The sequence below is a fragment of the Schistocerca serialis genome, chromosome 2 (genome assembly GCF_023864345.2).
Source record: "Schistocerca serialis cubense isolate TAMUIC-IGC-003099 chromosome 2, iqSchSeri2.2, whole genome shotgun sequence".
NCBI lineage: Eukaryota > Metazoa > Arthropoda > Insecta > Orthoptera > Acrididae > Schistocerca > Schistocerca serialis.
The window spans coordinates 128,795,543-128,821,784 of NC_064639.1; the positions used below are offsets into that span (position 1 = coordinate 128,795,543).

A 26,242-nucleotide genomic window follows, 5' to 3' on the forward strand; every position below is an offset into this window, starting at 1 on the left:
CAAATTTTACTGCTGGCACCACACACGCTGGCATTCGCCATCCCTGCCATCGGATCGCCACATTGTGTACCGTGATCCATCATTCCACACAATATTTTTCCACTGTTCAATCGTCCAGTGTTTACGCTCCTTACACATTTACTGGCATGATGTGAAGGTTCGCTTGACCATGAAATCCAAGTTTTCTCACTTCTCACCTAACTGTCATAGTACTTGCAGTGGATCCTGATGCAGTTTGGAATTCCTGTGTGGTGGTCTGGATAGATGTCTGCCTATTACACATTACAACCCTCTTCAATTGTTGGCAGTCTCTGTCTGTCAACAGAAAAGGTTGGCCTGTACGCTTTTGTGTTGTAAGTGCCCCTTCTCGTTTCCACTTCAGTACCCCATCATAAACAGTGGGCCTAGGGATGTTTAGGAGTGTGGAAATCTCACGTACAGATGTATGTCTCAAGTGACACCCAATCACCTGACCCTGCCCGTGAGTTCCACGGAGTACCCCATTCTGCCCTGTCATGATGTCTAATGACTACTGAGGTCGCTGATACAGATTACCTGGCAGTAGGTAGCAGCACAATGCACATAATATGAAAAGTGTATGTTTTGGGGGTGTCTGGATACTTTTGATCACATAGTGTATGTGTTAAACAATGGAAAGTCCAGGATGGAATAACAAAACAATATCATGACAGGGATAGATTGCTACTCTCCATATAGAGGAGGCATTGAGTTACAGACTGCTAAACATTTAAGCGTTCAGACAGAAAAAGTGCTTCTTTGCAAATAGAAAACACACACATCACACAAGCACAACTCACACACGTATGGCCACTGTCTCCAGCCACTGTGGCCTGACTGTGACTGCATCTGATGTAAGCAGCAATATGAAGTGTGTGGTGGGGCTAAGGAGGAGGCATGGAGTGGGGAGAAAGAGGGATAACAGGGTAGGAGTGGGGAATGATGTTGTGCTGCCTGTGTGTGTGTGCAGGGGCATGGTGGGGCGGGATAGGGCTGCTAGGTGCAGAGTAGGGAGAGGAGAGACGTAGAGAAGGGGCAAAGACTTTAGGTGATTTGGCGGAATAGAAGGTGCGTGTAGTGCTTGGGTGGGAGTGGGTAAGTGAATAGGTAGGCAGAGAACAGGAACTAGTGAAGATTGAGGCTGGGGATTATAGAAACGAAGGATATGTTGCAAGGAAAGTCCCACTCTACAGTTCAGAAAAGCTGGTGTTGGTGGGAAGGATTCAGATGGTACAGGTTGTGAAGCAGTCATTCAGGTGAAGCCCATCACATTCAGTAACTTGAGTGGTCCAGTTGTCTCTTGGCCACAGTTTGGTAGTGGCTATTCGAGCAGACAGACAGCTTGTTAGTACAAAATATGTACAAAACAGTACAGTGGTTGCAATTTAGTTTTTAGAGCACTTGGCTGCGTTCACAGATAGGCCTGCTTGTGACGACAGGATGGGAGATCCCTATGACAGGACTGGACTAGGTGGCAATGGGAACATGTATGAGACAGGTCTTGCATCCATGTCTGTTGCAGCAGTATGAGCCATGAGTCAAGGGGTTGGAGTAGGAATGGAGAAAGGATGGACAAGCATATTGCATAGGTTAGGTGGATGACAGAATGCTATTGTGGTACAGGTTGGGAGGATATTGATAGAGAATACCTCATTTCAGTGCATGAAAAGAGGTAGCCCTCACCAACCTAGTCCTGTAAAAGCATATAAATCAGGCCCAAACCTCTTCAAATTCCTGCATCCTATCTCCCAGACTGAAACCCTTGCCCTTCAGGAACAAAAACACGTGCACAATGCCACCTAAAAAAACTCTCGAATCTGTTCAGCACTTACTCCTGCTGTGGACTACCAGTATCCACCACCTCTACAAGAGTCTGTAATCTCTCCTGCATCCCCTCATAGCTAATTAACCCATCCTTGCAGACCAACTACATCTGTAACACCCTCAGAAACTCCCTCCCACTACCATACAGAATCAAAAGGTGAAACAGACCGATAACACAGTCATGAAACTTTCCTCCAAAAGCCTCTGTCTCACAGAAATATCAGTCCTTTCCAAAGACCTTACCTTTTGTCCCATCTCTTCTTCTACTGGTCCCTATAGTGGAAACATTTTTTCACCACCAATCCTTCCAATCAGGCTCAATCCGAAACTGTTATTGAACCCTGCCTGACTCAGTTCACTCCTCCAACCAACCGTATTTCACCCCATATTAACTTTCCAGAATTTCCTGACCTTGAACCTTACTTCACCATCATTCCCCGAATCAGTCACTCACCAAGGAAATGCAATCTACTACCTAAAAACCGATCTTGACCTGATAATCCTTTCTGCTAAGAAAGGTGCTGTTGTTATGAACCTCAGGGGTTACCTGGCAGAGGACTTCACCAACTGTTAGATATGTCCTCCTACTCTGCTACAGTGACTCCATTCCAGGAATCCAACAGTATCTCCCTTCTCAAATCCTAAGGCCCATCCCAGATCATGTCTCCAAAGTTCTGTCCCCTCTTGTCCCCACAACTCCTGCACTACTACCTTCTATGCACTTCCAAAAGTCCATAAACCTAGCAACCCAGAATGCCAGTTTGTGGTCGATTACTGTGTCCCCGCAGAGAGAATCTCTGATCTTGTGTACCAAAACCTTCAGCCTATTACCAGTAACCCTCCCTTGTAAATAAAAAGACACCAACCATTTCCTTCACCGACTCTCCATAATTCCTGTTCCTTTACCACATGATGCCCTGCTCATCAGTGTCAATGCCAGCTCCATTACACTAACATCCCCAGTGCTCATGGCCTTATCACCATTGAACACTACCTTTCCCAATACCCAACTGAATCGAAACCCACAATCTGCTTCCTCGTCACTATGACCAACAATATCCTCACCTGCAATTACTTCTCCTTTGAAGGCATCACTTGCAAACAAATCTATGGTACAGCAATGCACACCTGCATGACGTCTTTCTATTTCTGAAGAAGGAATTTTTTTCCCTTAATACTCTCAACATCATCTGCCATCTTGATAGAAGGGGACGGGAATTCAACAAGACTACATGTTTTCAGAATTCCCAAACCACATTTGTAACAAAATGGATACCTATCATTTCCCAAACTGCAGAGCCTATTGGCACGCATTTGCTGACTTCTGTCAGCACTGTGACTTTGGATCAGAGTAATGTAAAAGTTGCCACAAAATGCATAAATCTCTCTTTGTGGTTATGGTGCTTTTTATGAAAAAGTGTATTTTTTTTAACAATAATGTGAACATGTAGGCCAAACTGAAATGTTTCATATGCTACAGTGTTGTTATTGTAGGCTGTAGCTTAGTTTTTTATTTGGTGTGCGTGTAAAGACATGTTCTATCTCTTTCAGTCAAATTATATATAGTTGAAAGTGCTTTCTCCTGAAAGCCCATTTGCTTTTGTTTTGTATTACACAATTCAGTAACATTAATGTAACCTCCACCTGTGTTTGATATTAACATGCAATAACCTCTCACAGACAGATGGTGGCAGAACTAGCAGTGGAACATTTAGAAAATGTGTCCTGGAGGGGGGGGGGGAGGTTGTGGAAATCAGTACAGTTGTTGGTGTAATGCGGGAATGGAAAGCAATCTGTCTGTCATCCAAAAGGGTATGATTCTTGGCTTTCGGGTCAAGGGTCAAAGTTTTTTTTGAAAGTTTGTAAACTGATCACGTGCCGCTGTTGTTACAGTATACTGTACATTGCAAAATGCCGCTATCTAAAACCAGCACCAAGGCAACTGTGGTGTACCACGGGCTATAGATGACAGATGTGAGCAATGACTGCAGAGATGAGTACAGGTGAACAGATGTGCAATTGTTGAGCAACTGACTACCCAGATGGACCAAGGGGCTACTAACAGTGTCTCTTCAGTGACCGTTCAACGAATGTTGCTGTGTATGGGGCTCAGCACCAGGCACGTGGTCCACCCACCAATGCTGACTGCTGTCCATCGACGATGAAGGCTGAAATTTCCGCACTAATACCGCAACTATATTTCCATTGTGTGGCAATAGGTGGCCTATTCAGATAAATCACGTCTTATGATCCATTGGGCAGATGACCTTTGGCATGTAAGGCCCTGCAACAATTGTCATAAGGGTCCAGACCAGAAGAGGGAGCACTATAGTGTGGGGAATGTTTTCATCACATTACCTGGGTGATTTAGTCATTCTGGAAGGCACAATGAATCAACACAAGTATCCATCATTTGGGGATAATGCCAAACCATTCATGCAGTTTGTTTCTTCCTTGGCACGACGGCACCAACCAGCAGAACAATGAAACTTGTCACACGGCTGGTAGCGTACGGGCATGATTCGAAGAGCACCAGGATGACTTTACCACATTGCCATGGCCATCAAACTCCCTGAATTTGAAACCAATTGAGAATACGCAGGACCACCTCAGTCAGGCTGTTCACGCCAGGGATCCTCAGCTAAGAAACCTGGTGCAGTTGGCCATGCCACTGGAATTAGCATGCTCTACATCCCTTTCGGAACCATCCAGAACCTTCATTGTCTCTCTTGCTGCACATATGCGCTACAATAGGTCGTCATTTAGGCTTTTGGCAGGTGCTCACATTAATGTGACTGGACTGCGTATTTCCTTCATTGTACCAATATATTTACGTATTCCTTACATTCTCTAATTGTCTATTTCTCTCTCTCTCTCTCTCTCTCTCTCTCTCTCTCTCTCTCTCCCTCTCTCCCTTCCTCCCTCCCTCCCTCCCCCCCCCCCTCCTCTCTCCTCTCTCCTCTCTCCTCTCTCTCTCTCTCTCTCTCTCTCTCTCTCTCTCTCTCTCTCTCTCTCTCTGTGTGTGTGTGTGTGTGTGTGTGTGTGTGTGTGTATGTATGTGTGTGTGTGTGTGTGTGTGTGTAACATCATTGAGATTATTTAGTGATGGAGAATCTTTAGTGGAATACAAATATTCGAGGAGGTAAGTTAACGAAGTATAGTTGAAATGTTGATTCTTTGATAGGGGCATAAACAAGGCTGATAATGTTTTTAAGCTTTCGTACAATGTCCCTCTTCAGAGCTAATTACTGCATCTCTTTCTTGCTGTTTTCCCCCTTGATATCAGTGTCTGATCAGGAGGACACTTGGAAAAAATTGTCATGTTTCCTCAGTATTGAAAGTATTCCATGGCACATAATTTGCCAGCAAATTCCCTAGTTCATTTTCCCAGGCTAAACAAAGTGTCTCACCAACACACTAATATCCTCCATGTTGTTGTTGTTGTTGTTGTTGTTGTTGTTGTGGTGGTCTTAAGTCCAGAGACTGGTTTGATGCAGCTCTCCATGCTACTCTATCCTGTGCAAGCTGCTTCATCTCCCAGTACCTACTGCAACCTACATCCTTCTGAATCTGTTTAGTGTATTCATCTCTTGGTCTCCCTCTATGATTTTTACTCTCCGCGCTGCCCTCCAATACTAAATTGGTAATCCCTTGATGCCTCAGAATATGTCCTACCAACCGATCCCTTCTTCTAGTCAAGTTGTGCCACAAATTTCTCTTCTCTCCAATTCTATTGAATACCTCCTCATTAGTTATGTGATCTACCCATCTAACCTTCAGCATTCTTCTGTAGAACTAGATTTCGAAAGCTTCTGTTCTATTTTTGTCTAAACTATTTATTGTCCATGTTTCACTTCCATATATGGCTATACTCCATACAAATACTTTCAGAAACGGCTTCCTGACACTTAAATCTATACTTGATGTTAACAAATTTCTCTCCTTGAGAAACGCTTTCCTTGCCATTGCCAGTCTACATTTTACTCCTCTCTACTTTGACCATCATCACTTATTTTGCTCCCCAAACAGCAAAACTCCTATACTACTTTAAGTGTCTCGTTTCCTAATCTAATTCCTTCAGCATCACCCAACTTAATTAGACTACATTCCATTATTCTCGTTTTGCTTTTGTCGACGTTCATCTTATATCCATCTTTTAAGACACTGTCCATTCCGCTCAGCTGCTCTTCCAGGTCCTTTGCTTCTCTGACAGAATTACAATGTCATCGGCAAACCTCAGTTTTTATTTCTTCTTCATGGATTTTAATTCCTACTCCAAATTTTTCTTTTGTTTCCTCTACTACTAGCTCAATATACAGTTTGTATGACATAGGGGATAGGCTACAGCCCTGTCTCACCCCCTTCCCAAGTACTGCTTCCCTTTCATGCCCCTAGACTCTTATAACTGCAATTTGGTTTTATTTATTTATTTATTTATTGTTCCGTGGGACCACATTAAGGAGAAGTCTCCATGGTCATGGAACGAGTCAATACATGAAATTATAACACGATAGTAGAAACAGATAAAATGAAATATAAGAAACATATTCAGACGACACGTCGTTAGTTTAAATAAAGAAAATCAATAATGTAACACTGGAATTTGCTTAATTTTTTAGCTCTCCCAGGAGCTCCTCGACAGAATAGAAGGAGTGAGCCATGAGGAAACTCTTCAGTTTAGACTTAAAAGCGTTTGGGCTACTGCTAAGATTTTTCAGTTCTTGTGTTAGCTTATTGAAAATGGATGCAGCAGAATGCTGCACTCCTTTCTGCACAAGAGTCAAGGAAGTGCATTCCACATGCAGATTTGATTTCTGCCTAGTATTAACTGAGTGAAAGCTGCTAACTCTTGGGAATAAGCTAATATTGCTAACAACAAACGGCATTAAAGAAAATATATACTGTGAGGGCAATGTCAAAATTCCCAGACTATTGAATAGGGGTCGACAAGAGGTTTTCGAACTTAAACCACACATAGCTCGAACAGCCTGTTTTTGAGTCAAAAATACCCTTTTTGAATCAGAAGAATTACCCCAAAAAATAATACCATATGACATAAGCGTATGAAAATATGCGAAGTAGACTACTTTTCGTGTTGAAATGTCACTTATTTCAGATACTGTTCTAATGGTAAATAAAGCGGCATTTAGTTTCTGAACAAGATCCTGAACATGGGCTTTCCACAACAGCTTACTATCTATCCGTACGCCTAGGAACTTGAACTGTTCCGTCTTGCTTATAAGATGCCCATTCTGTCTGATTAAAATATCAGTTCTTGTTGAATTGTGAGTTAGAAACTGTAAAAACTGAGTCTTACTGTGATTTAGCATCAAATTATTTTCCACAAGCCACGGGATTTCATGAACTACATTATTTGATAATGTTTCAATATTACACACAAGGTCCTTCACTACCAAGCTGGTGTCATCAGCAAACAGAAATATTTTTGAATCACCTGTAATACTAGAAGGCATATCATTTATATAAATAAGAAACAGCAGTGGCCCCAGCACCGATCCTTGGGGAACGCCCCATTTAACAGTGCCCCATTGGGACTGAACATCCTTACCACTCTCAATATTGCGGAGAATTACCTTCTGCTTTCTGTTCTTAAAGTAAGAGGCGAACCAATTGTAAGCTACTCCCCTTACTCCATAATGTTCCAACTTCTGCAGTAATATTTTGTGGTCAGCACAGTCAAAAGCCTTCGTTAAATCAAAGAAAACACCTAACGTTCGCAACCTTTTATTTAATCCGTCCAAAACCTCACAGAGAAAAGAGACTATAGCATTGAAAAGAGACTATAGCATTTTCAGTTGTTAAGCCATTTCTAAAACCAAACTGTACATTTGACAGCAAATTATGTGAATTTAAATGCTGCAGTAACCTTGTATATACAACCTTCTCGATAACTTTAGCAAACACCGATGGCATAGAAATAGGTCTATAATTATCAACATTATCCCTGTCTCCCTTTTTATAAAGTGGTTTCACTACCGAGTACTTTAATTGGTCAGGAAACCGACCACTCCTAACGGAAAAGTTTCAGATATGGCTAAGTACTGGGCTAACATACATGGAACAATACTTCAGTATTCTGCTAGATACCCCGTCATATCCATGAGAGTTCTTGGTCTTTAGTGATTTAATTATTAACTCAATCTCCCTCTTGTCAGTATCATGGAGGAGCATTTCAGGTAACAGTCTCGGAACACTTTTTTCTACGAGCGCTATACGATTCCCTGTTGGGACTAGGTTTCTATTTAGTTCACCTGCTATATTCAGAAACTGATTATTAAATACTGTACATATATGCGACTTATCAGTAACACGGACATTCCCACTACGCACTGATTCTATATCCTTGACCTGTCTCTGCAGACCAGCCACTTCCTTTACGACTGACCATATGGTTTTAATTTTATCCTGAGACTTAGCTATTCTATCTGCATACCACATACTTTTTGCCTTCCTAATAACTTTTTTAAGCACCTTATAATACTGTTTGTAATGGGCTGCTGCATTTAGATTGTGACTATTTCTAACGTTTTTATATAATTGCGACTTTGTTCTACAAGATATTCTTATACCTTTAATCAGCCACCCAGGCTGCCTGTTTGTGCTAGTACCCTGTTTTGAACGTTCTAACGGAAAGCAACTTTCAAAGAGCATGAGAAAAGTCTTGAGGAAAGCATTATATTTATTGTCTACTGTATCAGCGCTATAAACATCTTGCCACTCTTGTTCCTTGATAAGGTTTACAAAAGTCTCTACAGCAACTGGATCAGCTTTCCTAAAAAGTTGGTAACTATATTTAACATGTGTTGCAGGACAAAAATCTTTTAGACTTAAAATTTGTGCATCATGATCTGAAAGGCCATTCACCATTTTGCTAACAGAATGCCCTTCTAGTAATGACGAATGAACAAAAATATTGTCTATGGTTGTTCTACTGTTCCCTTGCACTCTCGTTGGAAAGAATACGGTTTGCATAAGATTATATGAATTAAGGAGGTCTACCAGCATCCTTTTCCTTGCACAATCACTTATACAGTTTATATTGAAGTCACCACATATAACTTCCTATAAAGTGAACCAAGAACCTCCTCTAACTTTAGCAAAAATGTTGTAAAATCGGAGTCTGGGGATCTATAAATAACAACAGTAAGAAGTTTAGCTCCGTTAAATTTAACCACACCTGCACAACATTCAAACACCTTTTCAGTGCAGTACTTTGAAACATCAATTGACTCAAATGGGATACCGTTTTTCACATACATGGCTACTCCCCCACACCGCAAAGAGCTCCTAGAAAAGCTGCCAGCCAACCTGTATCCTGGTAAAGGAAGCCTCTGAATTATCTCCTTATTTAAGAAGTGTTCAGATATACCAATAATTTCAGAGCCAACATCTATAAGCAGTTCACTAACTTTAACTCTAATGCCTTGTATGTTTTGATGAAATATACTAATTCCCTCATTAATCGGATACCTAAGCTTTGTCGAAAGTGGTTTCTTTGTTAGAGAGACTTCCCTTAAGCAGGAATACCTGTCAACTGTACAAATTGTAAATAGCCTTTTGCTCTCTGTATTTTACCCCTGCCACCTCCAGAATTTGAAACAGAGTATTCCAGTCAACATTGTCAAAAGCTTTCTCTAAGTCTAAAAATGCTAGAAACGTAGGTTTGCCTTTCCTTAATCTATTTTCTAAGATAAGTTGTAGGGTCAGTATTGCCTCACATGTTCCAACATTTCTACGGAATCCAAACTGATATTCCCCGAGGTTGGCTTCTACCAGTTTTTCCATTCGTCTGCAAAGAATGTGTGTTGGTATTTTACAGCCGTGGCTTAATAAACGGATAGTTCGGTAATTTTCACATCTGTCAACTCCTTCGGGATTGGAATTATTATATTCTTTTTGAAGTCTGAGGACATTTCGCCTGTCTCATACATCTTGCTCACCAGATGGTAGAATTTTGTCAGGGCTGGCTCTCTCAAGGCTATCAGTAGTTGTAATGGAATGCTGTCTACTCCCGGGGCCTTGTTTCGACTTGGGTCTTTCAGCGCTCTGTCAAACTCTTCACACAATATCATATCTCCCATTTCATCTCCATCTACATCCTTTTCCATTTCCATAATATTGTCCTCAAGAACATCGTCCTTGTATAGAGACCCTCTATATACTCCTTCCACCTTTGCCTTCCCTTCTTTGCTTAGGATTGGGTTTCCATCTGAGCTCTTGATATTCATGCAAGTGGTTCTCTTTTCTCCAAAGGTCTTCTAAATTTTCCTGTAGGCAGTATCTATCTTACCCCTAGTGATATACGCCTCTACATCCTCACATTTGTCCTCTAGCCATCCCTGCTTAGCTATTTTGCACTTCCTGTCGATCTCATTTTTGAGATGTTTGTATTCCTTTTTGCCTGCTTCATTTACTGCATTTTTGTATTTTCTCCTTTGATCAATTAAATTCAGTATCTCTTCTGTTGCCCAAGGATTTCTATTAGCCCTCGTCTTTTTACGCACTTGGTCCTCTGCCTTCACTATTTCATCTCTCAAAGCTACCCATTCTTTTTCTACTGTATTTCTTTCCCCCATTCTTGTCAATCGTTCCCTAATGCTCTCCCTGAAACTCTCTACAACCTCTGGTTCTTTCAGTTTATCCAGTTCCCATCTCCTTAAATTGCCACCTTTTTGCAATTTCTTTAGTTTTAATCTACAGTTCATAACCAATAGATTGTGGTCAGAATCCACATCTGCCCCTGGTTCCTAAATCTCTGTCTCACCATTATATAATCTATTTGAAACATGTCAGTATCTCCAGGCTTCTTCCATGTATACAACCTTCTTTTATGATTCTTGAACCAAGTGTTAGCTATGATTAAGTTATGCCCTGTGCAAAATTCTACCAGGCGGGTTCCTCTTTCATTCCTCACCCCCATTCCATATTCACCTACTACATTTCCTTCTCTTCCTATTCCTACTATCGAATTCGTCACTCATGACTATTAAATTTTCGTCTCCCTTCACTATCTGAATAATTTCATTTTTCTCATCACACATTTCATCAATCTCTTCATCATTTGTGGGGCTAGTCGGCATATAAACTTGTACTACTGTGGTAGGCGTGTGTTTCGTATCTATCCCAGCCACAATAATGCGTTTACTATGCTGTTTGTAGTAGCTTATCCGCATTCCTATTTTTTTATTCATTATTAAACCTACTCCTGAATTACCCCTATTTGATTTTGTTTTTATAATCCTGTGTTCACCTGACCAGAAGTCTTGTTCCTCCTGCCACCGAACTTCACTAATTCCCACTATATCTAACTTTAACATATCCATTTCCCTTTTTAAATTTTGTAACCTACCTGCCCAATTAAGGGATCTGACATTCCACGCTCTGACCCGTAGAACTCCAGTTGTCTTTCTCCTGATAACAACGTCCTCCTGAGTAGTCCTCGCCCAGAGATCCAAATGGGGGACTATTTTACGTCCGGAATATTTTACCCAAGGGGACGCCATCATCATTTAACCATACAGTAAAGCTGCATGCCCTCAGGAAAAAGTACGGCTGTAGTATCCCCCTTGCTTTCAGCCGTTCGCAGTAGCAGCACAGCAAGGCCGTTTTGGTTAGTGTTACAAGGCCAGACCAGTCAATCATCCAGTCTGCTGTCCCTGCAACTGCTGAAAAGGCTGCTGCTCCTCTTCAGGAACCACATGTTTGTCTGGCCTCTCAACAGATACTCCTCCGTTGTGGTTGCACCTACAGTATGGCTATCTGTATCTTTGAAGAACAGAAAAAAAACTTCTCCATATATTTTCTTAAAAGTTATAGCATGTCTATCTAATTTTTAGGGTTCTGTTATTCATTAGGTAAAAATGGTACCCATATAGGATCACTTTGTTGTCCGTCTGTTTTACTGTTAAAAACCCATTTTCTCAGGAAAGGGTAGATATATCAAGTTGAAATTTGTGTCACAGATATACGACCCCTTGGCAGTGTAAAGATTGAAGTTTCCAAGTCAACCCAGTCAAAAGATGCGGCCATGAATGTCACATTTTTTGATACTCGCAAACTCACTCATCAGAATCTTATCAGGTTCTTCCAAATGGCCTAGAACCATAAAATGTGGCAAGAAATGAGGTTTCATAGCACAGCTAGAGGAAAAAATTAGAACATTTTTAATTTGTAGTTATATAGGGGAAAAATATCATTTGTTGTCCAACCGTCTGTCTATTTGTCTGTTAAAACTCCTTTTTCTCAGGAATACATAGAGGTATCAAGTTGAAAGTTATACTTTTGAACTCATTTTTACAACTCATTTATATATTTAATTGTGTTAACCATTGTTGAGTGCAATAAAGAAGTGAATGGCAAAGCAATACCACTACTGAGTGATAGACAGCCATGACTTTGAACTGTGTTGTGTTTGCTGTTGGTCTGTCTTGACAATCACTTTCATTTATTGAGTGCTCAAAACCCATAAAATTTTTTTGATTTGTCAAGATTGCCTGTATGAAGATTTGAATGGTCAGTAGGCAAATGTATTGAGTAAACTAGATGAACAGAATTTGACAGTTTGTGAATAATCATTGTTGAAAGGTATGGTTTACTTAGGCTTCTGCTTTAATTTCTCTCCATATCATTATGCCATTAGCAAATACTGCAGTGTAAATAATTATGGTTTCTTCCTCTTTACCATGAATTGAACCAATAAAACAAAAGTTTAGAAGCATTTTATAAGGCAAGCTGTGGGGCATTCTATCATCAGTCATGCTGCTTCTCATTCATTTGAGAAAGTTCATGGAATTAAACCCATTGGTTTCATTTATGAACTTTTTTTATTTTTCAGTTACTGCTAATATTTTATTATTAATTAACACAAGTAAAACTCTTAAAGACACAGTTCAAGTGTGTCAGTATACTTGTATTACTTTTAAATGTGTATTATTGCAGGTCGGTGGTGCAGCTGGTGATGCTGCTCGTATGTCAGCTCTTCATGTCAACTGCCAAGTTATGCTGGCGCGAGTGTTAGAGTCTCGCCTGTGGGCTAGTCCAGGAGCGCTTGCCAGCCAGCAGGGCGCTGCTGTCCGCACAAACATCACACAGCTCCTGCATGACTGTCTTAGGTGAGCAACTGTCTGTGAATATATGAAACTTTGTTGTACATAAATATTGTAAAAACATATATTACAGAACAGTTTATGAAAATGAGGACTGCTTGTTGGGTAGTAGAAGTATAATGATTGAACCCAGGAATTTGAGGACTCAGAACCACAGGTTCATTCTTTGGGACAGTGAAAGAGGAGCTGTAGGATGATTGAGCTGTTGCTTTGTCAAAAAGGAAGAAGGAAAGAGAAACTCGAGGACAGTGGGGAAAAAAACTGTGCACTACAGTAAGAGAAGCAGCCCAGTACCATGTTTAGATACTGCCATCTAATGCAGTGAGTGTGGCATGACAATTACTTTGTCTTCTTTAGAAGTGTTCACATTCGTAGCTGCATTGAAAGTAATGAACATGGCTCAAATAAACAGTTTTACAAGTTTTTTTTTCAGACTATTGTTGTTAAAGCAACAACATGGAATAACTGATTTTTCCAGTTTTTGGTCAGTTGGCATACTTGACTATGTGCACCTATGAATTTCAAGGGAATAATGGGCTTTAAACTGCTTCAAATGAACATTAAGCTGACATAATACTTGCATAAGTCATTATCAGGGTACAGTGGTTGGCAGCTGCCAATCACACTCTCACAAAAAGCTCTGTTTTTATACACTACTTGCAAGTGAGCAACAGTTTCTTTCTTTAAAAAAAAGATTGTTTTGTGAAACACTATCCAGTTCCATCAACTTAAGTCTTGACTTTAGAAGTGCCTACCAGTATGGAGAGAGATGTAACAAGCAGTAACAATGTGCTGTGGCTGCACACACTTTTTCATTTGCTTGGGAAATCAACACAGACATTGTATTGTTTCTTCAATGAATCTATGTTGTTAAATCCGCTGTAATGATTTATTCTCGTGTATTCATTAATTATAATTTTTCAACTGTTTTAGAAATTTTTATTCACAACAGAATTATCAAATAAATTTAACCACTATTATGATAAGTTGAAACTGAGTTTAGAATAAAACAATTAAATTACATCTTGTATTGATTCTTGGTTTGTGGGAGGCTCTCTGTTCCAAGTCCCAGTCCAGGACACAGTTATTATTTTCAGAAAGATTCATTTCAGCAATTGGCCATGGCCAAGCCACTTTTATGTAACCTTTGTACAACATGTGTTAGCCTAGCAAGATTGAGCTGGGCCATAAGTCATGGTTGTGTAGTTATGAGGATAAGAGACTTTTCTGCAGAAGGCAGGAATATTACCCTGAAAACCCGCCTGAACACAGTTTAATGAGAAAAATGAATTGATATGTTGCAGTATTGTGAGATTTTTCTGTAAAAATCTAAACTCACAAAGTATTAATGTAACTTTGTTGTGTAAGGAACAGCATCACGTAGTTTGTTGTGGTGTATTAAACATATTTACTGTTTTTAATGCAGTTAGTTGTATGTAGTTCCCTGGAACATTTTTCATGTTCTCTTCATCAAGTGTCTCTGTGAATCTGTTTTCTCAGTCTGTACGACCCATAATGTTGACATAATTGACTGCCCCACTGTCACTTTTAATATCCCACATTTTCATACCTGACCAGTTGCATTAATTAATTATTGCTTTGTCTTATCGTATTTGGCTACCTGTCACATGATACTGGATGCTGAATGGATTTCCCCTCTGAACATTTGACAAGTTCAGTTTTCCTGCTCGTCCCTTGACATACAAACTCTGATTTCAAAAGCTGATGTGGATACTGCTTTCCTATGTTTCAATTTCTCTTCTGTTGCTTGCCAATTTGATGAAGAGACATGTGGAGATCCTGAAGAAACGAGCTACACTTGTGTCCTACAGAATTTTATTGGTTCCCCTTTGCTTCCAAGGCGAGTTTTGTAGAAACTGAATCTCGGGGACAAAAAGGAGAGTTCCAGAATGCCTGTGTAATGCTGTTTTGAGTTGAGAGGTACTGGCCTGCTGAAACCTCATCCTCCCCTTCCCACCCCACACACACCCTTTTTTCCCCTTCCATATATATTTATGCAATATGTAACAATACCTGTTTACTAATAGTGTTTTGTACTCCTTTTTTACATTTATTTGTTGGAAGTTTCGTATTGCATGTATTGAACCTACCACTTGAAAATATTGATACAAACATTTTTTTAACTCATCTTTTTAACCACCGTTGTCATTGCAGGTTACAATATCTTTTCATAGGAGTGAGTGAAGACGACTTGGCACTTGTAAAGCAGTTGAAGTTGAAGGCACTAGCTTTACAGCTAGTGTACATAGTACGTTGCAGTAATTCATCTGCACTTGCTCTTTGTGACCACTTCCTTGAGCAAGTAGAGGATGTACACAGGTAAGTTTTCATTTGAAAATTTAAATTATGTAATGAATTAAACTAGATTTTATTTTGAAATCTAGATGATGATAGCATACTGCTACCTCTCCTTGTTGTTTGATACTTTAATATCTGCACTGTCATGAGGACACTACTACTCTGCTCTGTTAGTGTGGGCACTTTACTAGCTGATGGTGGCACAATAATGGCAGGGAGCAAACCCTCATGGGAAGAAATGAAAACTCGCTTTGTGAGTCAATCTATTGGAAGCAGAACGTCCGAACCCTCATGCAGACATGCATGGGATGCTTGGCTTACAGCTGCCTGCAGGTAAACATTTCTGGGGTTGGGGATACTAAAGATACAGTCAGAAGTACCCGTTATAGTAACACAGTTTTGTTGCTGGGTCATTGAAGTGGGCAGTGCAGAAAGGATCCTTCTTGTTATTGGTTGTTAGCTTTGTTTCATTAGTACGAGGCTGCTTAGATGGAAGCAAAAGTTCTTCCAGATCATGCAAGGTAAAAGATGAATTATAATTGTTGCTGGGTCATTGAAGTGGGCAGTGCAGAAAGGATCCCTCCTGTTATTGGTTGTTAGCTTTGTTTCATTAGTACGGGGCTACTTAGATGGAAGCAAAAGTTGTTCCAGATCATGCGAGGTAAAAGATGACGTTGTCTGAAACAGCCTCAAAGTGTTAAAAGGGGGTCTTCATTCATTCCAATTTGTGTTTGCAGTGACCTTAATATTTCTTTCTTATTGTCACTGAGATGCGTAACATCAAAGACAAAAAGCTATATGACTGTTTTTTGTCTCAAGATATCATTTTATGCTAACATAGATAACATGCATTTAAAAACAGATGTTTGCTTTGTCTTTCTCAGATAGTTGAACTAGTATAAAATCCTTGAATGTCCAGCTAAGTGCCATTCTTTAAAAGATATGACATTTAAAATGTTGAATGCTGAACTGAGCACTGCATCCTTATCTACTTGTTTGGACCTCTGCCAGGGCTTGGGTTACCAAAGGAGCCTACCTTGCTCTGTGGTGAACATTCTAGAGTGCTTTCTGCAATGTCTTCTTCAGCCACTAAGATTTTTCCCCACCGAGATGAGCATTATTGTTAGCATAAAAATTAGTTTCGGGCTTTGAACTTCACTGCGAAGTTGTGGTAGTTACAAATCCACAGATATGTAAACATGGCTTTTCCTTTAATAGTTTCTGATCCAATTCTGGTAACCCATTTAGAAAATTGTGTGTTGCTTTCAATATACACCAGTAGTGTGGTGTCCCTTCATATGGGTTGTCCGGCAAAGAAGTCCCTGATTTCAAAATTAAATATCTTGAAAACTAAGAGTGATAGATGAGTGCAACAAATGATATATTCATTAGGAAAGCTATAAGGACTTAAGCAGTAATTGTACAGAAGTTTCAAAATAGTTTGGAAGGCTGCTAATGGATAGGCTGTAATTGCAAATATAGTGCCTGTAAATGTGTACTGCAACTCAGAGCAATTAGTTCCACAATTGAAACATGAAAGGAGGTTAACATATTGAGGGAAGAGGTTGAAGTCATGTCTTCCACTGAACTATGTGTCTTTCTGGTACTGGAATACCACAGATCAGAAGAAGTCCTATGGCATCAAGGCACAGTTTTCAGTTATAATTTAATCTTCCAAAAGAACCCAATGTGAAAACCATTTGCAAGCTCTTCACCAGATTCCAATGGACAGGCAGTTTAGCTGATGTTCTAGTAGGTAGTGTTGGCCCCTGGCAAACTAGAGATACTCCTGAAAATATCGCCTCAGTTTCTGGAATTATTAAACAAAATCCAAGAAAATCCTTCCAAAGAAACGCAGCAGAGACTGATTTGAAGCATTCCAGCATGCAGAAAGTACTGAGACAGAGCCTACAAGTTTCCATTCAAAATATAAAGCCACCAGGACATACCTAATGAGCTGTGTGACTCAGGGCTGACTTTGTAACCCAGATTCTCACAATGATTGACAATGAGGGATTTGATTTTGGTTGCATCTGGTTCATAGATGAAACAGCTTCACCATGAATGGGGTTATGAATAAACAAAACTGACAATGTTGAGGTTCTGAAAATCCCTATTTTTGTGTGAAGCAGAACCATTGTATTCTCTCAAAGTTACTCTATGGGGTGTGATATGCAGCAGAGGGATTATTGGCCCTTTTTTCTTGTGAGAAACAGTCAGTAGTGAATGTTACATTGCAATTTTGGATCATTTTGCTGCCATACAGCTAGCATTAGGGGATCAACCAGGTACTGAGTCATTCATGCAGTATGGGGTCAGATCACATTGGACCAAATAGATGCGTTACTTTCTCGATGAATACTTCAGGAATAGAGTTTCTGCATTGGATTATTGTAAACTTACTGGTGCACAGATGGCTTGGCATCCATATTCATCCAATCTGACTCCAACAACGTTTTTGGGGGCCACATTGAAAGATACTGTCTGTCGGAACCATTCCAACATGCTGGACGAGCTTGCATCAGCGATCTGTGTGGCATCTGAATACGATTACATTGAGACACTACACGATTTTATGGTAAATTTCATTGCTCGTTTGTGCAACCTCTCTACTGGAAGTGGTGGACATTTCGAAAAGATTGTGAGATACTTGCAAAGACTGCATGTGCTGCATGAGTTTAATTATACACATTGATACCGTTTGAGCCGCACAGTGTACAGCACCATCTCTTAGCAGTTTTTTGAACTGTTTCGAACTTCTGGACAAAATTCTTACAGCTTTGACAATAAACATACCTTTTGTTGCACTCATATTTTGATCTTTGTTTTTGAGATATTTAATATGCTATTTGCATCTATTCTTCGCTCAACTAAAACAAGAAATAAACAAATTTGATTCAAGTTAAGTGGTTATTTCTATAGCACATGTCGTGAAATATTTTCCATTGGTGTGTAGATTATGCTGTTTCTTTGTTGATGAGAGATATAGGCCATCTATGATATAATTTTTATTTGTGGTACTTATGTAAGCAAATGCATACTGTTACTTTGTATGGTGAACAAAATACACTGCTTGTCTGTGACATCAGTCTCATATACAGGGTGGTCCATTGATAGTGACCAGGCCAAATATCTCATGAAATAAGCGTCAAACGAAAAAACTACAAAGAACAAAACTCTTCTTGAAGGGGGAAACCAGATGGCGCTATGGTTAGTCGACTAGATGGCATTACCATAGGTCAAACGGATATCAACTGCATTTTTTAAAATAGGAACCCCCATTTTTTATTACATATTCGTGTAGTACATAAAGAAATATGAATGTTTTAGTTGGACCACTATTTTCACTTTGTGATAGATGCCACTGTAATAGTCACAAACATATAAGTACATGGTTTCACGTAACATTCCGCCAGTGCAGACGGTATTTGCTTCATGATACATTACCCGTGTTAAAATGGACCATTTACCACCTGCAGAAAAGGTCGATATCATGTTAATGTATGGCTATTGTGATCAAAATGTCCAACGGGCATGTGCTATGTATGCTGCTCGGTATCCTGGACGACATCATCCATGTGTCCAGACCGTTTGCCGGATAGTTACGTTATTTAAGGTAACAGGAAATGTTCAGCCACATGTGAAATGTCAACCACGACCTGCAACAAATGATGATGCCCAAGTAGGTGTTTTAGCTGCTGTCGCGGCTAATCCGCAAATCAGTATCAGACAAATTGCGTGAGAATCGGGAATCTCAAAAGCATCGGTGTTGAGAATGCTACATCAACATAGATTGCACCCATACCATATTTCTATGCACCAGGATTTGCATGGCGACGACTTTGAACATTGTATACTGTTCTGCTACTGGGCACAAGAGAAATTATGTGACGATGACAGATTTTTTGCACGCGTTCTATTTAGCGACGAAGCGTCATTCACCAACAGCAGTAACGTAAACCGGCATAATACGCACTATTGGGCAATGGAAAATCCATGATGGCTGCGACAAGTGGAACATCAGTGACCTTGGCGGGTTAATGTATGGTGTGGCATTATGGGAGGAAGGATAATTGGCAACCATTTTCAGTGGCAATCTAAACGGTGCAATGTATGCTGATTTACTACGTAATGCTCTAGTGATGTTACTACAAGATGTTTCACTGCATGAGAGAATGGCGATGTACTTACATGATGGATGTCTGGCACATAGCTCGCATGCGGTTGAAAAGGTATTGAATAGCATATTTCATGACAGGCGGATTGGTCGTCGAAGCACCATACCATGGCCCGCACATTCACCAGATCTGACGTCCCCGGATTTCTTTCTGTGGGAAAGTTGAAGGATAGTTGCTATCGTGATCCACCGACAACGCCTGACAACATGCGTCAGAGCATTGTCAACGCATGTGCGAACATTACGGAAGGTGAACTACTCGCTGTTGAGAGGAATGTCGTTACACGTGTTTCCAAATGCATTGAGGTTGACGGACATCATTTTGAGCATTTATTGCTCTAATGTGGTATTTACAGGCAATCATGCTGTAACAGCATGCATTCTCAGAAATGATAAGTTCACAAAGGTACATGTATCACATTGGAACAACCAAAATAAAATGTTCAAACGTACCTGCATTCTGTGTTTTAAATTAAAAAAACCTACCTGTTACCAAACTTTCGTCTAAAATTGTGAGCCATATGTTTGTGACTGTTACAGTTCCATCTATCACAAAGCGAAAAAAGTGGTCCAACTAAAACATTCATATTTCTTTATGAACTACATGAATATGTAATAAAAAATGGGGGTTCCTATCTTAAAAAATGCAGTTAATATCCGTTTGACCTATGGCAGCGCCATCTAGCGGGCCAACCATATTGCCATCTTGTTTCCCCCTTCAAGCTAGACAAGTTTCGTTCTTTGTAGTTTTTTTGTTTGACACTTAATTTGTGAGATATTTGGCCCGGTCACGATCAATGGACCACCCTGTATAAATAATGGTATTTGTTTTGAATCCCATTAAGAACATGCTTTTATTGTATTGCAAGATTTATTTGATTGCTTCATGAATGATTTTTCTCAAGACTAATTGAGTGCTTTGTTACTAGAGGAGGACAGATTTCCTGTCTGTAAGTACACTATGTAAACAGTACATTTATGGCACTGCTCTTATCCTGTCGAGGAATTTGGCAGTGCATCTTGTAAAGTTCTGATAACTTCTTGTTGATTGGAAATGAATGACAAGTTATCTGCAGTTGTACAATAAAATCTTCAAGGCCATGGAAATCAAGTTGCATGAACATGTTTTGTAAATACATGAATAATTCTGTATAATAAATAGACGATCATTTAGTATTTTTGTCTATTTGACACAATGTGTGCCATATTTTAACATGTACTCCACAAGTGAAAGAGACATCTGCAGTATGTGTATTTGTCAGCACAGTAATTATCTTGGGACAAATTCCAAAGTTTTAAAGCAAATGTGCAAAGATCTTTACACGCAGTGTGTATATTTTACATCCTTCTTCTTTTTTATCTGGAATTTGAACCGGCAATGGCGAAGTTAAAAATACATTTAATCTTTTCCTTGGTTGTTCCTCCCCCCCCCCCTCCCCAAGAAATGTATTGATTCTTGTTATTCTATTTTCATTCATCCTGTTCTGATGATTAATGGTTGTCTTTGTGTGGTAAGGCTCAAAACAGGTGCCACACTTTATGTTTCCAGCAAACCATGCATCTACCCATTAGGGTATCTTTCATGGAGTGCTCATTTGTTCCGACATTAGGAAATTGCATCCCCGTAAATCATAGAAGATTATCATCCCAGCATCCTTTCCTGCAGGCTTTTCTGCAGACGCCAGCTGGGGTGGCCAAGCGGTTCTAGGCGCTACAGTCTGGAACCGCGGGACCGCTACGGTCGCAGGTTTGAATCCTGCCACGGGCATGGATGTGTGTGATGTCCTTAGGTTGGTTAGGTTTAAGTAGTTCTAAGTTCTAGGGAACTGATTACCTCAGATGTTAAGTCCCATAGGGCTCAGAGCCATTTGAACCTTTTTTTTTTTCGGCAGTCTGTTGCATGTTATTGTTGTTGTTGGTGGTGGTGTGCTCTTCAGTCTGAAGTCTGATTTAATGCAGCTGTCCATGCTAGTCTACCCTCTGCAGTCCTCTTCATCTCTACAGATCCTACATCCATTTGAACCTAATTGCCGTACACTCCCCCCCCCCCCCCCCCCCCCTCCCCCAAAAGGCCAATGTTTATTGTATTCAGGCCACAGGCTAAATGTGCTGTTGACAATTTTCATCCTGTTACTGACCAATGTAGAACATAATCATTTAAAATGAATAGGTCAGCAATGTGAAAAAATAAATTTTCATAATGTATCAGTTTAACCATACACTGTGTGATAAAAAGTACCTGGACACCCCCCCTAAAACATACATTTTTTCCAAGTAGGTGCATTGTGGTGTCACCTATTGCCAGGTACTCCATATCAGCAACCTCAATAATCATTAGACTTTGAGAGAGAGCAGAATGGGGCACTCCGCAGAACTCACGGACTTCGGACATGGTCAGGTGATTGGGTGTCACTTGTGTCATATGTTTGTACACAAGATCTCCACATTCCTAAACACCCCAAGGTCCACTGTTTCTGATGTGATAGTGAAGTGGAAACATGAATGGAGACGTCTAGCACATCTGCCTGCTTGTGTAATGCCAACAGTAAAATTAGGAGGCAGTGGTGTTACGGTGTGGTCGTGTTTTTTGTGGAGGGGGCTTGCACTCTTTGTTTTGCATGGCACTATTACAGCACAGGCCTACATTGATGTTTTAAGCACCTTCTTGCTTCCTACTGTTGAAGAGCAATTTGGGGAAGGCAATTGCACTTTCAACACGATCGAGCACCTGTTCATAGTGCACGGCCTGTGGTGGAGTGGTTACACGACAATAATATCCCTGTACTGGACTGGCCTGCACAGAGTCCTGACCTGAATCCTATTGAATACTTTTGGGATGTTTTGGAACACCAACTTCATGCCAGGCCTCACCGACCGACATTGATACCTCTCCTCAGTGCAGCACTTCGTGAAGAATGGGTTACCATTCCCCAAGAAACCTTCCAACATCTAATTGAACGTATGCCTGCGAGAGTGGAAGCTGTCATCAAGGCTAAGGGTGGGCAAACACCAACAGTTAAAAAAAAAAAGTTAAAAGAATTTCTGAATGACAACTCCTTCTACTGTAAAGATGAATTTTTAGATATGAAGTAGTAATTATAAAACCTTATGTTAAACTGACACGTTCCACATCATTATGAAGTGTTGTACTCATGATATATGGAACAAGTATTGATGTAATGTAAAGCATAATATTAGTGAACATAAAATTAATATCTCTCATTTCAGATACTTCTGACATTTTGGCAGGTTGGTCTTTCCTATGAACAGTAATACATGCATTTGTCTCATAGTTGTGAAGACGGGGAAAAAAATCTGAGCTTGAATACCAACTGTTGATCTAAAGACTGTGTGTTTGTTTAAGCTGGGACTTCACCACTTTTCTGCAAATTGTAGAACCCAGTTTCTGTTGTTATCCCTGTATTGATGGAATGATTGTTTTGAAAGACAAAGTGCCTTTCAATAATAATAGGTTTTTGTCAGCTCAGAGCTACTGATGCAGATTAAATACACAGCAGAGTGTTGCAATAGCTTAGAGAATGTTCATGATTTTGAGTAATCCATCTCCTCTGATGTTGGCAGAGTTGTCACTGAATTGTAACATTCGCAAAAGAAACATAGAATCATCTCTGCATGTAACTTCACTGATAACTATAGTGTTCAGAAGATCGCAGCTGGATCCATTTCGCTAACTTTTAGCCTTTTCATGCTATTCACAACTAAAACTTTTTAAGTATACATTTGTGTATTATAAGCTTTAGCTGTAACTGCAAACATGTGAAACTGAATGAGAACTCTTTATACCAGTTCATTGCTGATTGACTGTAGCGAACAGTGGCCATTTAAGGGCTCTGTATATACCTCTAGATACGTGACATAGCCTGTATTTCAGTAGTTAATTATTTCAGGCTGTATGCCCTAGCATACTACTATAAGCCCGTAAACTAAGGCAGTAAATTTTTCACATTGCGAATGTTACAATGAAAACAACCAAAGAGAAGTTACAGAAAGTATTGCTTATACATCATTTCCTTTTCTTCTCTCACTCTCTAAGTTTGTATTTGGATATCGCTTTCTGCCTGAGGTTCTGTCAATCCAGCATTACTTATTCATATTTTAGCATTCTATAGGGAAATGCTATTGTTGCATATTGCATGTTTTTATTTTTATCTTCATTTTCCTCAATTTAAAATTAATTTGTTTGGAAACACTAGTTACTTTCACATAAATAGTCATTGTTTTCCTGTTACGAACATTGTATAGGTATCTTGGGGAACGAGGCATTGCTCCTGAGGCTTTTACTGCCTCATTGGTTAAGGAGATGTCTCAGTTGGAAGAGACAAAGCCAGGTCCTGTGGCACGCTGTCTTCTGCCGCTCTTACAGAACGCTCCTCCAGTTCCACAGTTAAGGCCTACGACTAGTGTGAGTATTGGAAAATGTAATTGATAGTCTTTAGCATATTTTTGTTGGTTTAATTATTTTTATAAATTGCTTATAAACCAGTCTAAAACTTTAGAAGTCTGAGAAATGTTGTGATCTCCATTTCTTTCAGAAATGTGTTTTTTATTTCTGGATCCAATTTTACCCCATTGTTTACTTGTTCATTTTCCTGTGCTTATTTCATTAATCAAATCTGTCTGTCTGCAAGTATCAGTTCTGCTTGTATTTGCCAGTTCCTCACAACTGGCTGAAAAGTACTGTTGGAAAAAAAAGTAAGGTTTATTGCAGTCAAATACATACATAAAATCTTCGATGACTAAACTGAATTTGGCTGATTATTCATTTCAGATAGAGTATGGGTAGTTCTTGGCCCAAGGCTGTAACAGAATATGTCACCACTTACGGGAGGCTTTTATTAGAATGACTTTATTAATTGAAAGTAGTACAGCCATGGAAGATTTTACTCAAGTATTTGACATCAATCAGCTTTATTGTTAATCAGTAATGTCCTAGATTATATTGTTGCACATTTAATTTTTTTATTTTTTATTTATTTATTTATTATTATTATTATTATTATTATTATTTTGAGTGAAATTAATATGAATCTGAAGATTGTCAATTCTGCACAGGTTCAAATGACTACAGCGACCTTGGCATGTGAACCTGGAGGTGATGCAGACGCACCACTTAAGTTCACTGCTGGGCTTGTATTAGGTGTGCCTCTCGAAGCAGAGCTGCGGTACCTCCAGTCTCCCGAGCTGTTGCGTATCAAGGTACGCTATCCAGACCAGCAGACACACCTGCTCGTACCGCCACGAGGAGATCTGCGGCCAGGAACGACTGCAGGCACCTCACGCTTATTGACGCGTGCACTCGTGTCTCACCAAGTGTGGAGTGAGGCGTGTGCTTTGCACATAGGACTAGCTCTCGACCTCGCTGCTGTGGAGGGAGGAACTGCCGCTGCCACAGCAGCGCGACGCGCCCGTGCACCTGCCGATGCTGACCCGTGTCTTCTAGACCTCTGCAAGCCTGTCAAGGTGTACGTTTCACCAAAACCGGTTAAGAGGGGCATCTAAAAGGCCTTTGCAGTGTAAGTATTCAGTGCTCGGCATTTGCAGAGAAATCTAGACTATGCCCAAAATTTCTCTCTTCTGCAATCTGAATTATGTCAGTTGTCCTGTTGCAGATTGAACACATTCCCAAGTTTTAGCTGTCTTCTTATTACATTTCATTGTGTGTTTTGTGTATGCACAATAAAATTTTTTACCATACAGTGCTGTTATTGTTTTATTTTCCTTTGAGTATCACGATTACTTGTTCCATTTTCCCAGCAAATACTTTTAATATACCTACCTCCTTCATGAATGCTTGCAAGGGAGTTACCACAAGTTGTGATTGCAGTTACCGTGTAAGATATGGAGATGTGATATTCTGCTCATAGTGGGCTATGTCTGATACCATATCATGACTTTGGTAACTGTAGTCATTGTAAACAGTGTCCCTCTAGTAGCTAATGTAGTTATTTGCAGTGTATGCTGTGGTCGACACACACTGCACTGTACCGAAAGTCACGTGACGAAGTGTCCGATGCAACATGTACGGGAACCAGACAGTCATTACGAGAGCAATGAAACCAGTATAATAGTAACTCCTATCTGTATTGCATCAACATTGGCAGTTAATCGATCTGTTTGTGGTGTACTGTCACATTATTCTCACTGTCAACGTAATTGTGTGATAATGAATCCTGCAAATACAGTGAGCATGATTGTTAGCCATTACAAACACAAAAGAAGATCCGCAGAAATTACAGTAAAGGAGAGAAATGCAACTGCATTTATAAAGTCACAATAATATACATCACAAAAATACAATAGACTATATTGAAGAATGTGAATACATAGAAGACTTGTATGATAGTGAAAAACTTATGGACGATCCAGAACCTGATAGTGACAAAGAGTTGTTATGAAGCCAGTTATCTGCCCAAGCTGACTGAAGAGGAAGAAGTGGCATGATATATCTTTTGAAAAGGTTTACCACACATATGACAGTCTACATCCTCATCATCTGTCAACACACAGGGGACATCACATTCACTTGATGAATCTGGTTCTATGTCCTTCTTCTTTGAAGGTGTTCTATTATGAGATCTTGATTTTTTTAGGTTTAGGAGCTCTCATTTTATTTCCAGCTGCAGTTTTTCCCATATGCAGCTTCCATTTTGTTCCGTGTTTTGCAATCTTTACCATTACAGATGTGGGAGGATTTGGCCCATTAAATATGTCATTTGACTCCAGAGCATTAATTTTCTGTAGAGAGTCAATTATGAGA

General features: G+C 39.9%; 1 protein-coding gene across 1 annotated transcript in view; it reads left to right on the forward strand.

Annotated features, from left to right (window-relative positions):
* Positions 1–25,179, forward strand: part of LOC126456820 (integrator complex subunit 4) — a 118,903-nt gene extending 93,724 nt beyond the window's left edge. The window contains exons 14-17 of the mRNA XM_050092617.1: positions 12,802–12,974; positions 15,144–15,308; positions 23,728–23,887; positions 24,538–25,179. Coding sequence (XP_049948574.1) covers positions 12,802–12,974; positions 15,144–15,308; positions 23,728–23,887; positions 24,538–24,984 — 945 coding nt within the window. The 3' untranslated portion in view covers positions 24,985–25,179. The remainder of the gene's footprint in view (positions 1–12,801; positions 12,975–15,143; positions 15,309–23,727; positions 23,888–24,537) is intronic.
* Positions 25,180–26,242: the final 1,063 nt, after the last annotated feature.